This window comes from Hyla sarda, chromosome 4, assembly GCF_029499605.1.
Source record: "Hyla sarda isolate aHylSar1 chromosome 4, aHylSar1.hap1, whole genome shotgun sequence".
Taxonomy (NCBI): domain Eukaryota; kingdom Metazoa; phylum Chordata; class Amphibia; order Anura; family Hylidae; genus Hyla; species Hyla sarda.
In genome coordinates this window covers 92,724,633-92,744,886 of record NC_079192.1, presented here as the reverse complement: position 1 = coordinate 92,744,886, position 20,254 = coordinate 92,724,633, and the positions used below count along the sequence as shown (strand labels likewise).

The 20,254-nt window shown below is 42.2% G+C and overlaps 1 protein-coding gene across 3 annotated transcripts in view; it reads right to left on the bottom strand.

Annotated features, from left to right (window-relative positions):
* RASGRF1 (Ras protein specific guanine nucleotide releasing factor 1) overlaps positions 1-20,254 on the bottom strand; it is an 86,939-nt gene that overhangs the window by 41,606 nt on the left and 25,079 nt on the right. For 2 of the 3 annotated variants that reach the window (XM_056571560.1, XM_056571561.1), the window contains exons 3-10: positions 18,154-18,301; positions 7,317-7,409; positions 6,832-7,085; positions 5,910-5,989; positions 5,621-5,814; positions 2,784-2,893; positions 2,572-2,690; positions 637-797 (exon numbers count right to left, since the gene is read on the bottom strand). In XM_056571560.1, the coding sequence (XP_056427535.1) occupies positions 637-797; positions 2,572-2,690; positions 2,784-2,893; positions 5,621-5,814; positions 5,910-5,989; positions 6,832-7,085; positions 7,317-7,409; positions 18,154-18,301 (1,159 nt within the window). Of the gene's footprint in view, positions 1-636; positions 798-2,571; positions 2,691-2,783; positions 2,894-5,620; positions 5,815-5,909; positions 5,990-6,831; positions 7,086-7,316; positions 7,410-18,153; positions 18,302-20,254 lie in introns of those variants that run through there. The other variant, XM_056571563.1, reaches the window with a different exon arrangement.

The window sequence follows — 20,254 nt, the reverse complement described above, 5'->3', positions numbered from 1 at the left end:
CTCTCTCCTGTCTGATAGGACTCCTCTGTGCTCTCTCCTGTCTGATAGGACTCCTCTGTGCTCTCTCCTGTCTGATAGCACTCCTCTGTGCTCTTTCCTGTCTGATAGGACTCCTCTGTGCTCTCTCCTGTCTGATAGGACTCCTCTGTGCTCTCTCCTGTCTGATAGGACTCCTCTGTGCTCTCTCCTGTCTGATAGGACTCCTCTGTGCTCTCTCCTGTCTGATAGCACTCCTCTGTGCTCTCTCCTGTCTGATAGGACTCCTCTGTGCTCTCTCCTGTCTGATAGGACTACTCTGTGCTCTCTCCTGTCTGATAGGACTCCTCTGTGCTCTCTCCTGTCTTATAGCACTCCTCTGTGCTCTCTCCTGTCCAATAGGACTCCTCTGTGCTCACTCCTGCTGTTTGCTACGGACATTTGTCATTATAGTGTCAACGCCCTGTTGCAATGCATTCTAAAGAAATTTACTAAAGCAGCAATGGCTGATGAAAGAGTACGCTGAAAAACATAACTGAATTCTGAATGTTGCTCTAATAAGAATGTAAACGTTTGCTACTTGAGACCATGGCTTGATGGAAAAAAGGAAGTTGATCATTTATAAATATATATATATGGATAGGTATGTTGTTCGCTCACCTTTGTGAGGTGCAGCTTCCCTCCAGAGCTTCGGGTACAAATCAGAAGATGTTTGGAGAATAAGAAGCACTGCCGCTCTCCTTCCTTCTTCAGAGATAAGGAGCCGAGTCGCCCTCTTGTCACCCTACTTTTCTCTGACATTGGCACTTGAATCAGGCAACCTAAAATTTCAAAAGGACCTATTATTTCATAGTTTATGGCGTCAGTCTAAATACTAGAAAGTTTGTGATTTTTCTCTAGTACATTATAGATCATTAAACCACATTATTTATATAATGGTCTACACAAAAAAAAATATGCAAAACAAAATGATATAACTATAACTGAGAAAAGACCAAGCAGAATTTTAAGTTGTTTCCTATAATCACACATGACCTTCCCTGTGCTCCCTGTTCTCTTAGGGTACATTCACACGGGTGGATTTATCTGCGGGTTTCCCGCTGCGTATTTGAAAGGGGGCGGGCTCTTTTTGGCTGTCCGCAGCAAATTTTCTGCGGCGGAATTTCCGCTGTGGAAAATCTGCCACAGAGCCTACTGACTTTTAATGGGGTTTGCAGCGGATTATCCGCCCATGTGAACATACCCTTATAGTCATATGTCTTAGGTTGGGTCCTCATGTACTTTAGAGTTCCGTTCGGGGGCTCTGTTGCAGATTCCTTGTACACAGCTAGACCTCAGTAGACAAAAAAAAATGCAAGCAGTATGTTTGTCTGGTCAAGTCCTGTTAAATAAACAATGAACCCCAATAAAGAATAAAGTCTGTGGGCTCACTTTGGATCCTTCAGCAACTGTTAGTGTTTGTTGTGCAACGGATCATCTGGCTCTGTTTTTCAGTATAGAACATAATCTGAGACAGAGCCTCTAAGCAGATGTGAACATAGCCTAGGAGTGAATTAAAGGGGTACTCCGGTGGAAAACTTTATATTTTTTTTAAATCAACTTTTTTTTAAATCAAAAAGAAAAGAATTTCCTCTGTAATATACAGCAGCTAATAAGTACTGGAAAGATTAAAATTAAGTAATGGTACTGGAAGGATTAAGAGTAGTACTACCTAAAAAATATAAAAAATAAAGAAAGAAAGTGAAAAACACACACACACTACATTTTTATTATTGTCGGCTACATTTATAGGTCCCCGCCCGTCCACATAAATTGATCCCTGTTTTAAAAATTAATATAAATGTTGTTATAAAAAAGAAAAATGTTGTTAGATACAATTTTTTCCTTCACTACTGTATCTTTTTTTTTTTAATGGTACCCTACGAAATTTTATTAAAAAAGGTATCTCCATCACTTTTTTGGATCGCTAAAATCAAAAAAAGAATAAAAACCACCTGCAAAAACGCCAAAGTTAAAACCCACATATCGTTTTTCTTGGCGTTTTTTCACTCTCATAAACTTCTATGGGAGAAAAACACCACAATTTAGACAAAAAAAAATCGACAGTGGCTCAACATGCTGCGATTTTGGAAAACTGCCAAGGAGCTGAAAAACACAAAAAAAAAAGAGAGTGAAAACACACCAAAAGGATAAAAAAACGCCAAAGTGAAAAACGCCAAGTGGAAAAAGAATTTATTGATTTCTCCTTGATTTACAGCTAACATCTGGCCGCAGCGTTTTTTGGCCCCAAAAAAAACGCCAAGCGGCATAATTGGCGTGTTTCCAAAAAAAAATAAAACAAGTAGAAACTTAGCTTTAGACAGCTCTGTCTATCATGCCTACTTAGGGTATGCTGCACAAGCAACAACTATTTTAGAACTATCAAAAGAGGGATTTCTGCTGGACTTAGCGTAATCCAACTACGACAAAATATTTTCTCACATGGTCATGGGAATTTGGTAATGAATGTCATTCAGCCGTAACATATTAACACAAAAGCCCCATAACCAGCACAGTAGTAACCCACGGGTCATGCTCGGTGACCCAGATATTTACCTTGGCGTACAAAGGTCTGACTCGTATCAAGCAATATCTCGCAGCCCTCGACGATCATCCTCTCAATGGCCAAGTTTTTACGGATGTTCTCTGTTTCACTGACTTCATCATGCATTATCCTTATGAAGAAAAACATACATATCTGTAATGTGCAGTTACTTTTACCTATCTGCTCTATCATGTGATCTAGAGTACCAAGTGGTGGTTTTCACCTTGACAGCTCTTCTAGTTTGGATTTGGCATACTCCAGACTGTTGCGCTCCACATGCTCATGTGGTGTATGAGCCAGTAATTCATGTAATGTGAGGATGTAACGTGGGATCTGCAGAGAAGAAAACAATGCTGGAGACGCATCCATATGCAGCATTCTTATAGATGTACTCAAGGTCTACTGCAGTGTTTCCCAACCAGGGTGCCTCCAGCTGTTGCAAAACCACAACTCCCAGCATGCCTGGACAGCCGAAGGCTGTCCAGGCATGCTGGGAGTTGTAGTTTTGCAACAGCTGAAGGCACCCTGGTTGGGAAACACTGGTCTACTGTTATCACACAATGCTTTAATGGACTATTAGAAACAGATGTATCTAGCTCACCCTTGGACTTGCGCTCGGACTGGACCAGGACTCGTCCACATAACATATGAAAGAAAAAGGAACGTACAGCGCCAACTCGTGAAAAAGCAACTTCTTTATTCAGTTGCCATGGGAAACAGCAGGAACTCAAGTAGCGTGACACGTTTCAGCCTGCACGGCCTTACGGGCTGAAACGCGTCACGTTACTTGAGTTCCTACTGTTTCCAACTGAATAAAGAAGTTCCTTTGTCACGAGTTGGCGTTGGACATTCCTTTTCTTTCATATTTAATGGACTATTAGTTTGCAACAGGGCAATACCTAAAATTATTTTGTTACGTAGAAATCCAAACAAAAGTGCTTTGACATCAGACATCAATATTTCACATTAGAAACAACAGTTTTAAAGGGGTACTCCACTGGAAAACTTTTTTTTTTAAATCAACTGGTGCCAGAAAGGTAAACAGATTTGTAAATTACTTCTATTTAAAAATCTTAATCCTTCGAGTACTTATCAGCTGCTGTATGCTCCACAGGAAGTTATTTTTTTTTTCAATTTCCTTTCTGCCTGACCACAGTGCTCTCTGCTGACACCGTGTCAGGAACTGTCCAGAGAAGAAGCAATTCCCTCAAACCTCTCCTGCTCTGGACAGTTCCTGACACGGACAGAGGTGTCAGCAGAGAGCACTGTGGTCAGAGAGAAAAGAACAACTCCACTTCCTCTGTAGTAAACAGCAGCTGATAAGTACTGGAATTATTTAATAGAAGTAATTTACAAATCTGTCTAACTTTCTGGCACCAGTTCATTTTAAAAGAAAATGTTTTCTAGTGGAGTACCCCTTTAACTAGAGTTTCCTTTTACAATAAACTGCAAATTGTTAAAATACATGCGATGTATTTCTGACATCTGGCCACCAGATGTCAGTCTTGAAACAGCCCTCTATCATCTCTCTATTGCCGGATTCAGGCGAGCTTTTTGGGTCCATATTAAGGCCACAAATCCTAGAAATAAAGTATATTGTTTACAGAAAAAGACCACATGGTCCATCTAGTCTATCCTTCTATAGGTTACTTTTTAGTTTTCTCTTAGGATAGATATATATCTTACTAAATATTATCTTACTGAAAGTAGTAGATGCTTGGAACAAACTTCCAGCTAATGTGGTTTGTAAATACAAGGTAAGTGAATGTAAGCCTGCCTGAGATAAACATAAGTATTTACCAACCACATCGGCTGGAAGTTTGTTCCAAGCATCTACTACTCTTTCCGTAAGATAATATTTTCTCCCATTACTTCTGATCTTCTCCCCAATATGAGATTGTGTCCCATTATACTTGGGTTTAGCTTCTTACTAAAATCCAAGTCCGACTGCAGGTCCAATGACTAACTAAAAGCAGTATAGGCATCGGTGATGCAATCAATTCTGGTTATATGGCCCATGGTCGGGACTTGAGGGCATAATACGGACACAAGAATGCAGCTGTATTACACTCATCTGGAACCGGTCTTAAATGGGTTGTCCCATCCAAAAAATAAAATGTACTCCAAATAACAAATGGGATGAAACATAATGGGACAAATTCTAATATAATAAAACCTATTTTTTTTTGTCCTTTTTTACTCCCCATGTAATCTGCATAATGAGGCGATGCCCTGTGTGGGCAGCCATATGGGCAGCCAAAACAAATGTAGGAGGCCATATCTGCTCACGGTTGGGGGGGTAATAAAAAAAGCTTTCTACACCCTGATGAGGCCGTTCCTCACTGTCAGTGCTTTCAGTTTTGCTGAACCCTCCCCCCCACCAAGCAATATTATATTTATAAATATTTCTGCAGGAAACCCCTTTAAAGGGGTACTCCAGTGGAAAACAATTTTTTTAAAATCAGCTGGTGCCAGAAAGTTATACAGATTTGTAAATTATTTCTATTTAAAAATCTTAACGCTTCCAGTAATTATCAGCTGCTGTATACTACAGAGGAAGTTCTTTTCTATTTGAATTTTTTTCTGTCTGATCAGTGCTCTCTGCTGACACCTCTGTCCATGTCAGGAACTGTCCAGAGTAGGATAAGTTTGCTATGGGGATTTGTTCCTGACATGAACAGAGGTGTCAGCAGAGAGCACTGTGGTCAGAAAGAAAATAAATTCAAAAAGAAAATAACTTCATGTGGGGCATACAGCAGCTGATAAGTACTGGAAGGATTAAGATTTTTAAATAGAAGTAATTTACATATCTGTTTAACTTTCTGGCACCAGTTGATTTAAAAAAAAGTTTTTTCACCCGGAGTACCCCTTTAAGTACAAGAGAATCTGATAAAATAATTTGCCTCCAGCTGTTGAAAAACTACAACTCCCAGCATGCTGGGACAGCCTTTGGCTCTATGGGCATGCTGGGAGTTGTAGTTTTGCAACAGCTGGAGGCACACTGTGTGCAAAAATAAAAAAAACACAAAGTAGCAGTTTGTTCTTTCTACTGACAGAGACCTGGAACATTGGGTATGTGAGAAAGGTTTCCAGAGTCCGCTCCTCACAGTCCGGTTTGGCCTCATATTGTTTCAGTAGTTTGTCAAAGTCTCGGTTCTGCTTGCAGTGAGCCAGGATCTGGAGACTGTACTGATGGTTCCGCACAAACTCTTGGTAAATGTTTAACATCGGCAAAAGAATGTCAAATAGGTCCGCTAAAGAAAGAAAGACACACAAAACAAAAGACAGAGATTAAGGGAGACTGGGGATCCACCAGATGATGCTACCAGAACCAGAAACCATATCTCACCCAAAACCAGGGTGGGCCAGCTGGAGATTCTCGCTTTTAGACCCTGATAAAAGATCTGGTGCAGAAACATGATGGTTTCACTGCAGAAAAAAAAAAAGGTAAAACCAAAAAAATGTCAGTAAGGGAGCATTCACACTACATTTTGGGCAAACGGCTGCCAGATTCGGCAGGGAAATTTTAAAACTGTCCGCTGCCATATCCCTGCCGGACCCCTGCCGCATCCCATTCATTTAAATGAGCTGGCTGTAGTCAGATTGTGACTCCGGTCGGCTCATTTTTGCACTGCATCAGTATTATTGCCGGACTGAAAACCGCGGCAGACCATGGTTTTCAGTCCGGCAACAAAACTGTATACGGTGCAAAAATGAGCCGACCATGGTACATTCACGCATGACGCCTGAGTAAGGGGGAGGTCCCGCGAATCGTCGCGTCATGACCCTGATGGCTCCCAGTTAGTGAGTTAAGACCTCTGCTAGACTGGATGTGTGCCGACATCCCATGTGTAAAGATGATTTAAAACTACAGAAAAGATCCAAATAAACAAGAAAATATGAACCTTCTAACCGTGAGTGCTGGAATTCATTTGAATAAGTATACAGCCCATGTTTGTTAATATATGAATCTAATGTGGAGACGGTGAATATCCACAGTTGGGCGTCTACACAGTCTACACAGAGACTTTGTTCAATCTAAGTTTACATTCACTGTACGTTAAGGGGATATGGCAGGGAAATTTAAAAACCGTCCGCTGCCGTATCTCCACTGGGTTCGGCAGCCATATGCCCTAAACATAGTGTGAATGTAGCTAATATGAAAAACAAGAGCAACGCGTCCTATAATAAAACCGGAGCAAGTACATCAAGGTACTATACAGAGCAAGTACACCAAGGTAGACTATAAAATGCCGTATATTAATGTTTACCTGTTGAGAAAGATGCTGCTGACGTCATCGTGGGTAATTGGAGGCTTCTTAGAACTGGCCGCCATACGCAGAGGGCGCAGAAAGTTGTTGACCAGGATATGCAGTTGCTGCACATACTCTGCCTCAGCCTCCAGCATGCTGAACACCACCTGGTTCCTCTTGCGCATGCTGTCTGCATGCGGAGATCTTGAGTAATCCTGGATTATGCTCTTCCACTTCCGCCGGCATAGCCAACCGCGTAAGAAACTCTGCACCTGTAAACAGTGCACACAAATGGTATACATAAGTGAGTATACAGTGTTCATGGCTGGATCAGTCCATAGACCAGTGTTTCCCAACCAAGGTGCCTCCAGCGGTTGCAAAACTACAACTCCCAGCATGCCCAGACAGTCCGAGTATGCTGGGAGCTGTAGTTCTGCAACAGCTGGAGGCACCCTGGTTGGGAAACACTGCCATGGACAATGAGGGAACGCAGCGTAGCTTACCTTCTTTATTTTCCTGATGTCGGTGTCCTCTGCACTTGCTGCAGAGCTTGGAGTGGACTGAATCCGCTCATTGTCCTTAAGTAATGATGCAATCTACAAGAAATATTTAGAAAGAAATACACATTAGGGGTGCGGTCACGCGCAATTACTAGCTACGAGTTACGCTACCATTGATCTGAATGGGTCCACAGACAGCCCGCAATAGTGTCAGATTTGTGGACTTTGCGGATTTATAACAATGGTAGCGTAACTCGAAGCGGGAAACTCGCTGCTAGCCACTGGCGTGTGAACGCACCCTAAGGGTACCTTCATAGGAGCGGATCCCCAGTGCGTATTACGCTGCGGATCCGCCGCTGAAGGACCTCTGTATGCTGCCTTTACAGGTGTCTGCTCGCAGCGGCAATACGCCACTATGAGCAGACACACTGCGATGTGCGAGTTTGCGTGCGCATGCACAGTATATTCGCACATCGCGGCAGCTCTCGGCATAGCTCATAGAGCAGGGGGAGCAGCAGCGATGTGTGTGAGTACACCGCGCATGCGCAGCGCCTCGCACATTGCTTCAGTGTGCCTGCTTGTAGCGGCGTATTGCCGCTCCAAGCAGGCATTTGTAAAGTCAGCATACAGAGGTCCTTCAGCGGCAGATCCGCAGCGTAATGTACGCTGGGGATCCGCTCGTGTAAACGTACCCTAAGGGTAGGGTCACACGCGCCGTATTTTGCTGCGTATTTTCCTACCCATTGAAGTCAATGGGTAGCAAAATCAGCTGCAGAAAATAATAAACAAAATAAAATATTTCACAAATATAAGAACTCTGTTATCTATCAACCAATATTTTAATACGGTCTTTCTATCAATTACAAAGTTCAGTAATTTTATAAATACTATTTAAAGAGGACCTGTCAGCTCTCCTGACTTGCCTGTCTGAATAAGTACTTGCGCTCACCATGAAATTTATGAAAATTATTATAGTATTAGATACACGTTGTGCTACTACTCGGTTATTTCTCGTAGAAATATATGATGAATCATAGAATCCTTTTGACTTGGTAAAAGGAGGACTCCCAAAAGCTTGTCTCTACAAAATACTGTTAGTATAGACACCATTAAACTGTTCAGGGCCACCTCTATGAACAAGGCAAACAGTAATGCCCAGCTGTAAACTTTAAAATCCATAATATATTTCCAAAAAGAATGGCACCTTACAAAGTATTAAAGAATTGTTATTTTACGGGGAAAGAAATTATTTGTTTAAAATTGTGCCTAATTTAACAATAAGGCGCACAGACAAAAATCTTGCTGAAGGATGACACTTTTCTATGGCAAGGCAGATGTGGTAAGAATTTTAAAAATGTTTTAACGCTTGGGCACTTTATTTGCATATTTTGAATAAAGGCGCACATGATAAATATTTTCCACTGCAATGTCAATATTAATTCACTGCATTTCACAGTCAGTTTTGCTGAAAGTGTCTGATCTAAAATTGCGCAAAATGTTTGTGCAAAAACTAACTGCGCAAACATTTTGCGGCAAATTACAGCCAATAAAATGTCAGGAAGGCAATGGTAAATATACAGCAACCAATCACAGCTTAGCTTTTATTTCTCAAATTGCTCTGGTAAAATGAAAGCTGAGCTGTGATTGGTTGCTAAGGACAAATCAGACATTTTTTGTTTTAGACAGATTAGGCCTAGCTTACATCAGCGTTGAGCTTTGATGTGGGGAGCTCTGTTCGCTGAGTCCTAAATAACAATTTTTTCAGTAATTCCGGAATTTTTTCTCCATTAAATACTCCTATGAAACAACTGACACCTGACAGAAACCCGACGGACCCCATTAAAATTCAATGGGATCCGTTGGGACCCGGCAGTGTCCGTTGCGCCCGACCCGTTCAGGGTCTGTTTGGTACAAAAAAAATTGCATAGAACAGACATCAAACGGGACGGAGCACAATGCTGACGTGAACTAAGCCTTAATTAAACTCGGCCATTATGTTTTTTAGACAAATTTCATAAATCTACAGTAGGGGTATGTTCACACGGCAGAATTTCCATGTGAATGCCACAAAAAAATTCAGTCGGAATTTACTGTCCATTGATTACATTAAAATCAACGGGGCTTGAATTTCAGCACAATACTGTGTTCTGAAAACACAGAAATTCCACTGCAATTACGGCAGAATTCCGCAAGCTTTGAGCCTAAGGCCTTGTTCATACGTCAGAATTTCGGTGCAGAATTCCACTTAAAATGTCTGCACAAAAATTCTGCTGCAGCAGAGACACCGCAAGGAATACATAATCTAGGAGACAGCATATTGTGCCAGCGCCTGCAGACTGTGTAGTGTCCTCATGGAGATTTTCTGTGCAGACATTCTGTATTGTGAACAAAGCCAAAGGATATGTTAACATGGTAGTAAAATGTACAGAAAGTCAGCCTAGAAAACATGGGTGGACATCCCGCACATTTGAAAGTTCCACCATGCACTAGGACCGCTCAAAAATTTACTGTCTAATAGAGGGCAATGCATTTCCTTGCAAAATCTGCAGAAAGAATAGACATGTCTAATCCGGATTTCAACCGTGTGCACAGTGTAGCAGAATCCCATTGAAATCAACAGAACTCTGCTACAGCAGAATGGCCATGGTACCAAATGGGGCTGGAAATCATACCGATACGAGTTTGAGCCGTGGTGGTTGTAAAACCCATGAGTAACCTGCCTAAGGTGGAACTTTTGCAAGATTCCTGCTGCAGGTTATAGCTGCGGCTAAAAGTGTATTGCTTATAATGTCTTTAATATTTCACCATAGACTTTCACATAACATCTTTTCACAGATAAAGCAAAATGCAAATGCTGTATGTGAAACCCCCCTCAGGCTAGGTTCACATGTAGTATTTTGGTCAGTAGTTTTAGCCAAAACCAGGAGTATAGTGAGTCCTGAAAAAACTTTTTTTGTGATGTTTTTTCTGTACTTTTTGCCTGAAAAACACAGCGGCTAAACAAACAATACTTTTTTTTGCAATTTTTCTTTACTTTTGCTTCATTTTTTTGGGTCAGTGGCGCTTCTTTTACCAAATGCAATGTGCTCTAGGTGTAGCTCATTTTCCTAGTCAGTTTGTGGTGTTTCTCTCCTACAGACTTGCAATATATATATATTTTTCCCTTCTTTTAAAAAAACACGTGTAAATGTGTGTTGGATTTTGTGACACTGTTTCACATAGCAAATTATGCAATTTAAAGAAAAAAATCATGAAACCAAATGATCTATGAATCACATGATTTGTAATAGAAAAATTGCCATAGAAAAAAGCACCTAAAAAAATTCAGGTAGTAAGATACATCAGGGCTGATTTATGAAACAGCCTAAAAGAAAAATTGTCTTTGTTACCCACACAAAAAAAATTCAGTGCAGCTTCAATTTTAGGCAGTTATGACAAATACGACTTATAACAAAAAAAAAAAAAAACACATGTAACAACCAAAAAAAAAAAAAAATACTGTTTTTAGAGGTAACTTTATTAAAGCTAGAAAATGCCACAAATAAAATGTATGTATGAAGAAGACTTTAAAGCGAATGTATTACCAGATTAGAGCCAGATACTGAAACATGTTCTTTTTTTTTTTATTTCGAATTATAAATGTTTTATTATTTCCTTTTTAGTACATCGTTATGGGGCAGCCATCTTACCTGAGTGATTTTTAACAGCATTTAGAAAGACACTTTATAGAGAAAGCCCCATGGATACAGGCAGCATTAGCCTGGAGCAGACCCTATTCACTTCTATGGGAGAGATTTCTAGGCATGCTCTGTGATCTGTGCAGAGGTCATTATGCTCTGAGGAGAGTGAGGCGCTGAGCAATGACCATCACCTACTGTGAATGGCTGACCCCATCTTACACCAAGTTCACTTCTGCATGGGAGCTCTGTTTGGGAGCTCCATTTCAGAATCCATTCAGGTAGCAGGACATGAGTGGGAAAAAAAAATACTGCAAGCTGTTTTCTTCCCCGCTCCAATTCTGCAAATAAACGGATACCAGGTGGACACCATTAAAAGTCAATGGGAACTGTTGGGATCTTGTACAGTCTGTTGTGCAATGAACCGTCCAGCCCAGGGTTTTGAGCGGATTCAGAGAAGGGGCTCCTGAGCAAGTTTCAATGCAGATCTATACACTGGTGTCACCTTGCAATGTACTCTGATCTGTGATGATACAGAGTAGACTGCTGGTGAGTGATCAGGTAGAGTAGACTGCTGGTCAGAAAGAGTCAGCTTATTTTTAAGCTTAGTGGCCAGACTGAAAACTGCATTTCACCACATCTGTATACATAAAACTCAAATGTGTGTGTATATGTATCAGCATCACGTCCAAACGGCTAAAGATATTAACATGAAACTTGGCACACGTTACTTATATGTCAACAACAAACATAGGATAGGTAATTTAACCCTTACTCACCCCCATTTGCCAGGGGCGGGGTTTTTGTTTTAAGTCCCATACAAGTCTATGGGAAATATATGTTATTGCATAACTTCCAAACGGCTGGAGATATTTCGATAATACTTGGTCACATGTTACTTATATGGCCACTTAAAATATAGGATAGTTAATTAAACCCTTAACTACCCCCCATTTATGAGGGTCGGGGTTTTTGTTTAAAGTCCCATGGAAATCTATGGGAAATGTATGTTCTCACATAACTTTCGTACGGCTGGAGATATTTCAATAATACCTGGTACATATATTACTTAATATGTCAAATAAAAATATATGATAGTTTAATTAACCCTTTGCTACACCCTTATTTAAAAGATGGGTTTTTGTATCAAGTTCCATGCAAGTATATGGGACTTCCAGTACCTTCCTCCACAAGCTCCGCTCTGCATCTCCTGGTGAATGTGTCAGTCTGGCAATACCCTTCACGCATTCCATGCCCCATCTCACAAAGAAACACCCACTGTTTAAGCCCCACCCCTTTTATTATCTACCCTTTTTGTGCATCGTCTGGCTTGCAAATCACACCCAGTCCCACAAAGCCACGTCTCCTTCTATTTTCAGTTTTGTCAGGATCCGGACTAGTATGCGGAGAGGACACTGGAGGTGGATCCTCTGTGTCAGTGAGGTGATGGCGTGGGCCGTACCAGGGGAACGGAGTCTAAGAGGTTACTGGTTTTCACCAGAGCCCGCCGCAAAGCGGGATGGACTTGCAGCGGCAGGTAACCCCCAGGTCGTTCCACCCGATAGCGACTCAACCTCACTGACAGCTGAGACAGGCGCGATACACAAGGACTAGACGGAGGCGAGGTCAGAAGTAGCAGAAGGTCAGGGCAGGCAGCGAGGTTCGTAGTCAGGGGCAACAGCAGACGGTCTGGGTACACAGGCTTGGGAACACACTATAACGCTTTCACAGGGCACAAGGCAACAAGATCCGGCAAGGACAGGAAGGGGAAGTGGGTTTTTATATGGAATGGGAGTGATTACAACTGATTGGGCCAGGCACCAATTAGTGGTGCACCAGCCCTTTAAATTTCAGAGAGCCGGCACACGTGCGCCCTAGAGAGCAGGGCCGCGCGCGCCGGACATGACAGCAGGGGAACGGGACAGGTGAGACGATTGGGATGCGACCCACTACGCGGATCGCATCCCCGCCGGTGATAACAGTGCAGTGCTCCCGGTCAGCGGGTCTGACCGGGGCGCTGCACACAGAAGAACGCCGCGAGCGCTCTGGGGAGGAGCAGGGACCCGGAGCGCTCGGCGTAACAAGTTTACAATATCTTCATCACAAATCAGTCCCACCTGAGGACAGGATATGAGGATGGGACATAAGGATGGGATATGAGGACAACATATGAGGTCGGGATATGAGGACGGGATATGAGGTAGGGATATGAAGACGGCATATGAGGACGGGATATGAGGACGGGATATGAGGTCGGGATATGAGGTTGGGCTATGAGGACTGGATATAAGGTCGGGATATGAGGTCGAGATATGAGGACAGGATATGAGGACGGAATATGAGGACGGGATATGAGAACGGGATATGAGGAAGGGATATGAGGTTGAGATATGGGGATGGGGTATGGCGTTGGGCTATGAGGACGGGCTATGAGGACGGGATGAGGTCGGGATATGAGAAGGGGACATGAGGACGGGATATGAGGACGGGATATGAGGTTGAGATAGGAGGATGGGATATGAGGACAGGATATGAGATCGAGATATGAGGACGGGATATGAGGACGGGATATGAAGTCGGGATATGGGGACAGGATATGGGGACGGCTATAAGGACGGGATATTAGGTCGAGATAGGAGGTCGGGATTTGAGGATGGAATATGAGGATGGGATATGAGGTCGAGATATGAGGTCAAAATATGAGGTCGAGATATGAGGACGGGATAGGAGGACGGAATAGGAGTTCGGGATATGAGGTCGAGATATGAGGTTGAGATATGAGGATGGGATATGGGGATGGAATATGGGGTTGGGATATAATCACATATATGAGAATGGGATATGAAGTCAGAAGCTTCCTCCTTTGTTGATTTTCCTCCCCAACAAGGATTACGAAGGAAAAACCGGGCAACTTCACCAAGTATATATATATATATAGTGAAATAGAAAAATAGAAAAAAAAAAAACACCAAAGGTTACATAAAGAGAACTTATTGCCAACTGTAATACAATTGAGATAAATCGCTAAAGTTGCCCTGATCACACACCTTTTTACAGTTTCTTGATATGCCCTTCCATACCCAAAATATGTGGATTCATAGTTCATCTGACAATTTAGTGTATCAGTCAGATGGGTGTGAATTTATTTTTAATAATAGGAGTGATGGGCGTGATTATACAGTCAGTAGGTGTGATGTTGTACATTGAGAGTTCTATATGTCTTATACACACCTCCGGACTGTATAATCTCACCCATCACTTGATATTCACTCCTATTATAATTAGATTCACGTATTTCTGACTGATTCCCTGAATTGTTAATCAAACTATAAAGTTTTATAAACCTATCTTGGGATTGAAAAAGTGTATTTGTAAAAAGGTGTTTAATGATAATGCAATCTCATTGTTTGGGGTTAGCTAGAGGTCCTCTTTAAAAAAATATGTTAAATCTAAAAACTTATTTTAAAGGGGTACTCCGCCCCTATACATCTTATCCCCTATCCAAAGGATAGGAGATAAGGTGTCTAGGGGCGGAGGACCCCTTTAAACAGTAAGCTATTTCTCCTTAAAGGGTCTATTCATGTGTACCGCATCCGCTGCGGATCTGACACTGGAAGTTTGACATTGTAAAATATGCTGCGGATGTAAGTGCCATTAAAATCAATGGTATCTCATTTCTGCAGCGTATTTCGATGGTATCAGAGTATTTCTCGCATTCATTCATATCAAGTTTTATAGCAGGTTTACTCAGTGGGCTGGGCTGTTATTTTAATAAAGTTCATTAAAGGAGATATCCAGGGGATAAGTTTCAGATCGCGGGGGTCCGACCGCTGGGACCCCCCCCCCCCCAGTGATCTCCTGTACGGGGCTCCGGCAGCCCGCGGGAAGGGGGCGTATTGACCACCGCACGAAGCAGCGGCTGACACGCCCCCTCAATACAACTCTGTGGCAGAGCCAGAGCGCTGTCTTCGGCAATCTCCGGCTCTGCCATAGTGATGTATTTAGGGCAGTGCATCGTGCGGTGGTCGACACCCGCTATCTAGCCAGCGAGCCGGGGCCCTGTTCAGGAGATCGCGGGGGCCCCCAGCGGTCGGACCCCCCGCAATCTGAAACTTATCCCTTATCCTTAGGATAGGGGATATGTTTTTCAGCACTGGACTACCCCTTTAAAAGGGTTATCCAGGAAAAAAAGTTTTTTTTTTTTTTTTAAACGCCCCCATCTGTCTCCAGGTCTGGTGTGGTTCTGCTGCTCAGTTCCACTGAAGTGAATGGAGCAAAGTTGTAATACCACATACAACCTGGGGACAGATAGGGAGCAGTTTCAAAAGAAATGTGGTGGATAACCCCTTTAAAACAGCAGGTACCAAATTAGTAGCTGTAGGAGACTTGAATGTGTGGATTTGACACAAGAAAAATCCACAGAAGCTCTGATGCGAGTTTTCTGTGGATTTTAATACGTCAAAACCCCAAGGAGTTTTCCAGTGTGTGCCAAGTGACGGGATAAGCTGCATGGTTCTGCTTCAAGTGCTTGTCTTGGAAGCAGGAAGAAGAGAGAAGATTTTGGGACCGAACTGAGCTAATTAGGAGTGCAAGGACTGGGGCATGATATGTATGTCAAGCACCCCACCCTTACCCCAGGAGCATTTTTATTTTTATTTAACACTGGTTAACCCCTTTAAGGAAACGTATCTGCTGAAAGTGATCAACAGATGTCAGGATATGGTTGGCTGAGAAGAGTTGCAGCTGCCCCCATATCCAAGATGTTAATGATCAGCAATTGCTTATGAAAAGCACCAAATCTTGCAGTCATAAATATTCAAGTTTTCAGCTTTTAATATCAAATAATTCTCATTAACACATCAAAGTGTCAGCAGCTGTGACACAGACATCACATCCCAATGACACCATGTCCTCCTCCTATTTATCTCAGCACAAAGGGAGCACTACATGAAAAGTGTGCAGTGCTCGGCGCATAACACTGCACACAAAGGAGTCTTAACTGCACATTGACTGTGCACACGACACACAGGCAAACTAGACATGTACAGGAGATGTCAGCAGCCTTGAATGGAAGGATGACCTGGAGATGGAGGTGAGGCTCTACAAAGGCCCAAATATTCAAGTGCCATTCAGTCTTGGTAAACCCACCATACAATACACTAAAAAAACTACCAAAATAGTAATATAGCGCAATCATCGAGTGTTCCACTTTAGTTATAGGTGCACTCTAATAGTATTTACCTGCTTGCATGCTGGTGCCTGTCCTTTAGGAGTCATGAGCAGAATACATAGTCTAACTATAGCATGTAAAAACGCCCAAAAAGCAGCGACACATACTGTTTTTGTTGAAAAAACGCCTCAGCCAGATGTTAGCTGAAAGGCAAAAGGGATTTAGATGTGGATTTAGAAAGGGCTTCTTTTTTTTGCTTTTCCCCATTACTTCATTAGAAATCCTTGAATCACATGATGAAAGAACCCCATGAAAAATACCAAAGAAAAAAAACGCCAAGACTAAAAGCCACAAAAACTGCATCTTGGGAGTGCAAAATGAGAGGGCAGTTTTTTGTGGCATTTTTTAAGGTGAAGAAAAAAATGCCAGAAAATAAACAAGTGGAAACTAAGCACAAGAAAGCATAAAGGAACATGTCTCCAATTGTAATAGAGATTTGTGTTATGGATCTACAGTACATCACCCATAGGCTACTATCAGCCTGTACTGTACCATTGATTTTATAAGGAAGCACACAGATTCATATGGATTCTGTTAGAAAAATAATATTGGGGCAGATTTACAAATCCGGTCTAATACTTAGCATGATGCACCATTGTTTCACAGTGGTTCATTCTGTACTGCACCAAACAACATTTTACCTGGAAAACTTTGTGGCAACGGATCCAAGTTTCTGGTGCAGTATAAATTAAGCCCCCTTTATTGTGAAACCATGCTTTTTACTAAGCAGGGTGTAAAATATGCTCCATTTTTGCCACATTTTACAACATGTTCTAGCAGCAAACACTTCCGTAAATCTGAAGCATAAGAGTAAAATACAGTATGCTGGCGACAATTCTTTGTTTACAATATAAAATGTAATTGAATTCCCTATCTGCAGCTGGTTTAGATGGTGGTACCTCTACCGACCACCTTTTAATCAAACAATGTACAAAAAAAATATCAATAAGGTTCCCGCTATCGCGTGCTATATTTACTTATTTCTATATAAAATCTGCAATATAGTACAATGTTCCAAAACATGGCATACCACAGACATAAGGGTGAGGCATGCTCTCGTATTTTTCGCCGTATAAGACGCACTTTTTTTCCCCCAAAACGGCAAATACCTGTCCTATCGCGGCGGTCCCTGCAGCCATCAACGGCTGGGACCTGCGGCTAATACAGGACATCACCGATCGTGGTGATGCCCTGTATTAACCCTTCAGACACGGCGATCAAAGTTGACCGCCGCGTCTGAAGCGAAAATAACACTATCCCGGCTGTTCAGTCGGGCTGTTCGGGACCGCCGCAGTGAAATCGTGGCATCCCGAACAGCTTACAGGACACCGGGAGGGACCTTACCTGCCTCCTCGGTATCTGCTCCGTGCCGGGATCCCCTGCATGGCCGGCACTCTCCATCGTCATCACGTCGTCGCGCACGTGCGTCGGCGTACGTAGCTGCGTGGGTAGCGACGTGATGGCGGCAACGGAGAGTGAGGATACCCGGCAGCAGAGACGTTCCGGAGCGATGGGGACACGGCGACCGCGATGGAGGGCGACATCCAGGGCAGGGGTGACGGGTCCGGAGCGGCGAGGACAAGTGAGTACTACCTCCTATACCAGTGGTCTTCAACCTGCGGATTGATCCAGATGTTGCAAAACTACAACTCCCAGCATGCTGGGAGTTGTAGTTTGGCAACATCTCAAGGTCCACAAGTTGAAGATCACTGTCCTATACTTTACATTGTATTTGGTTAAGAAATTTTATTTTCTAGATTTTTATCTTATATAATTAGGTGCGTCTTATATGCCGGAGCATCTTATATGAAGAAAAATACGGTAATGTATAGCTGTTCTATGGACAACCGTGGCATTGATAGAATTTTGAATATCAGTGGAGGAGGATTCAATATTTAAATTCTGGAACTGCCTAATATAAGAGATTCCTCACCTCAGATTTGAGACGCTCAACCTCCACTTCTCCATCTTCTATCTGTTGTCTTAATTGTTTGGCGACTTTCTTCTCAGTTTCCACAATTTGCAGTAAATGTAAGTATTTTTGCATCAACGCTTCATGTTCAGTCACCAGGGTCTTGTAGCTGGAAGAGGTTCAGATCAATGGATGAAATAATACAGTAACAATAACAGATGCCATCAATGTGGATTTATTCCTCAAAGTGGACTGGAAAGATATTATTTGTCTTTACTTAGACTCACTTCTAAAATGCAAGTGCATGAACAACAATTCCCTACAGTAAACCGACCCTGTCAGACTATACAAGTGATAGCGGTCAACAGAGGTGTAACTTGTAGCTTCTGGGCCCCAATGTAAAGTCTGCAACAGGGCTCCATGTGCCACTAATTATACCATCTCTTATGGGGCAGATGTGCCTTGGGGCCCCCTTAGGCACCGGTGCCCCGATGCGACTGTTTCCACTGCCCCCAGTGGTCAGATAATACAGCGGTGAAGCCAACTCATTATTGCTTACTCATATGCTGACATTTTTTTCCATTGCACCTTTTCTAGCGACTCAGAGGGAAATTTATCAAAACCTGTGTAAGAAGAAGAGTGGTGCAGTTGCCCATAGCAACCAATCAGATTGCTTCTTTCATTTTCAAAGAGGCCTGTGAAAAATGAAAGAAGGGATATGATTGGTTGCTATGGGAAACTGTACCACTCTTTCTCTACAAAGGTTTTGATAAATCTCCCCCTCAATCTTTACCCTGATGGAAACGTAACATGATAAATAATAGCCCTGTATGGAATACTACCTAGGCAAACAATAGCAATAAAAGAGTGGAGAGGCTGCAGTTGCAAATGGGTCTCTATGATTGGAAGTGCTACATGTAAGCAATGTAGAGACACAATGGGGGAGATTTATCAAAGATGTCTATTTCCCGCATCAATATAGACCAAACTACAGAGGGTTAGGCCGGTCTATTCTGCACCTAATTAATCAAAAGGCGCGCGGCTCTTGATAAATTCTGTGCACGAACTTCGGGATCTATGCTTTAGACTGTATTTAAACCTGCTCCAGCGTGGTCTGACATTTCGGCGTACTTTCAGCCGATGCGACTTGTCGCTGAAAAGTCGCTTTTGATAAATTCAGCACCAATGCATTTTCCGTCTAAAATAGACGAGAATGCATCATGTTCTAAAAATTCTCTACAGCAAAAGTCGCGAAAAAAGTCGCACATATTTAGACTGCGACTTTCTGTGCGACAAATTTAGATGGGAAAAAACAGTCTAAATCCTTTGATAAATATCCCCCAATGATTTTTAAAAGTAAATGCATCATGTATCCTCTTATAGTAAAGGGGTTATCGAGGCCGTAAATATCTAGGCCTATGCTTAGTTTTTAAGTAAAAACTGAGCTGCAGTACCAAGCATGGCCTCACCCATCTATGGCACTGTGGCTGTGTAACCAATAAAAGGGATGCTGATGTTATCTTTCCTGAGCACATTCCCTGTTTCTCTTAGCTTCTCCTGCAGGCAGGAAGTTGTTCTTATTGTGTGCCATTTGTTATTGTCCCTGATTTGCTGAGGCACACACACCTCCCTCATCTGTATTCACTGCTTCACCAACAATGTGACCTGCTCAGCTCTCTGAAGGCAGCTCCCCTTCAAAGTTCAAACAGGAAATAAGTGCAGGTGTTCATGGTTTGTGCAGACTTTTGCAGCTCTCTGCCGGATTTTAAAAGGCTGTTTATGGGGCTGTTTATGGAGTCATGGTGGGCTATATATATATATATATATATATATATATATATATGTACACTATATATATATATATATATATATATATATATAAAACTTAAGTTTTTATTTTTATCACTTTTGGCTGGATATCTCCTTTCATTGTGCTTACTTACAGGGATTCTGGGATTTCAGCCCTACTGATCGTACATTTATGACCTTCCCTAAAGGGAAAATGGAGTAACCATAAACCTCAAGGGTAATACCAGGGTTAGTGGTACATGATGAATTGATATAGGAGACACCATGCTTCAATTAAAAGATTTTATTAAAACCATACAATTCTAAATAAAAT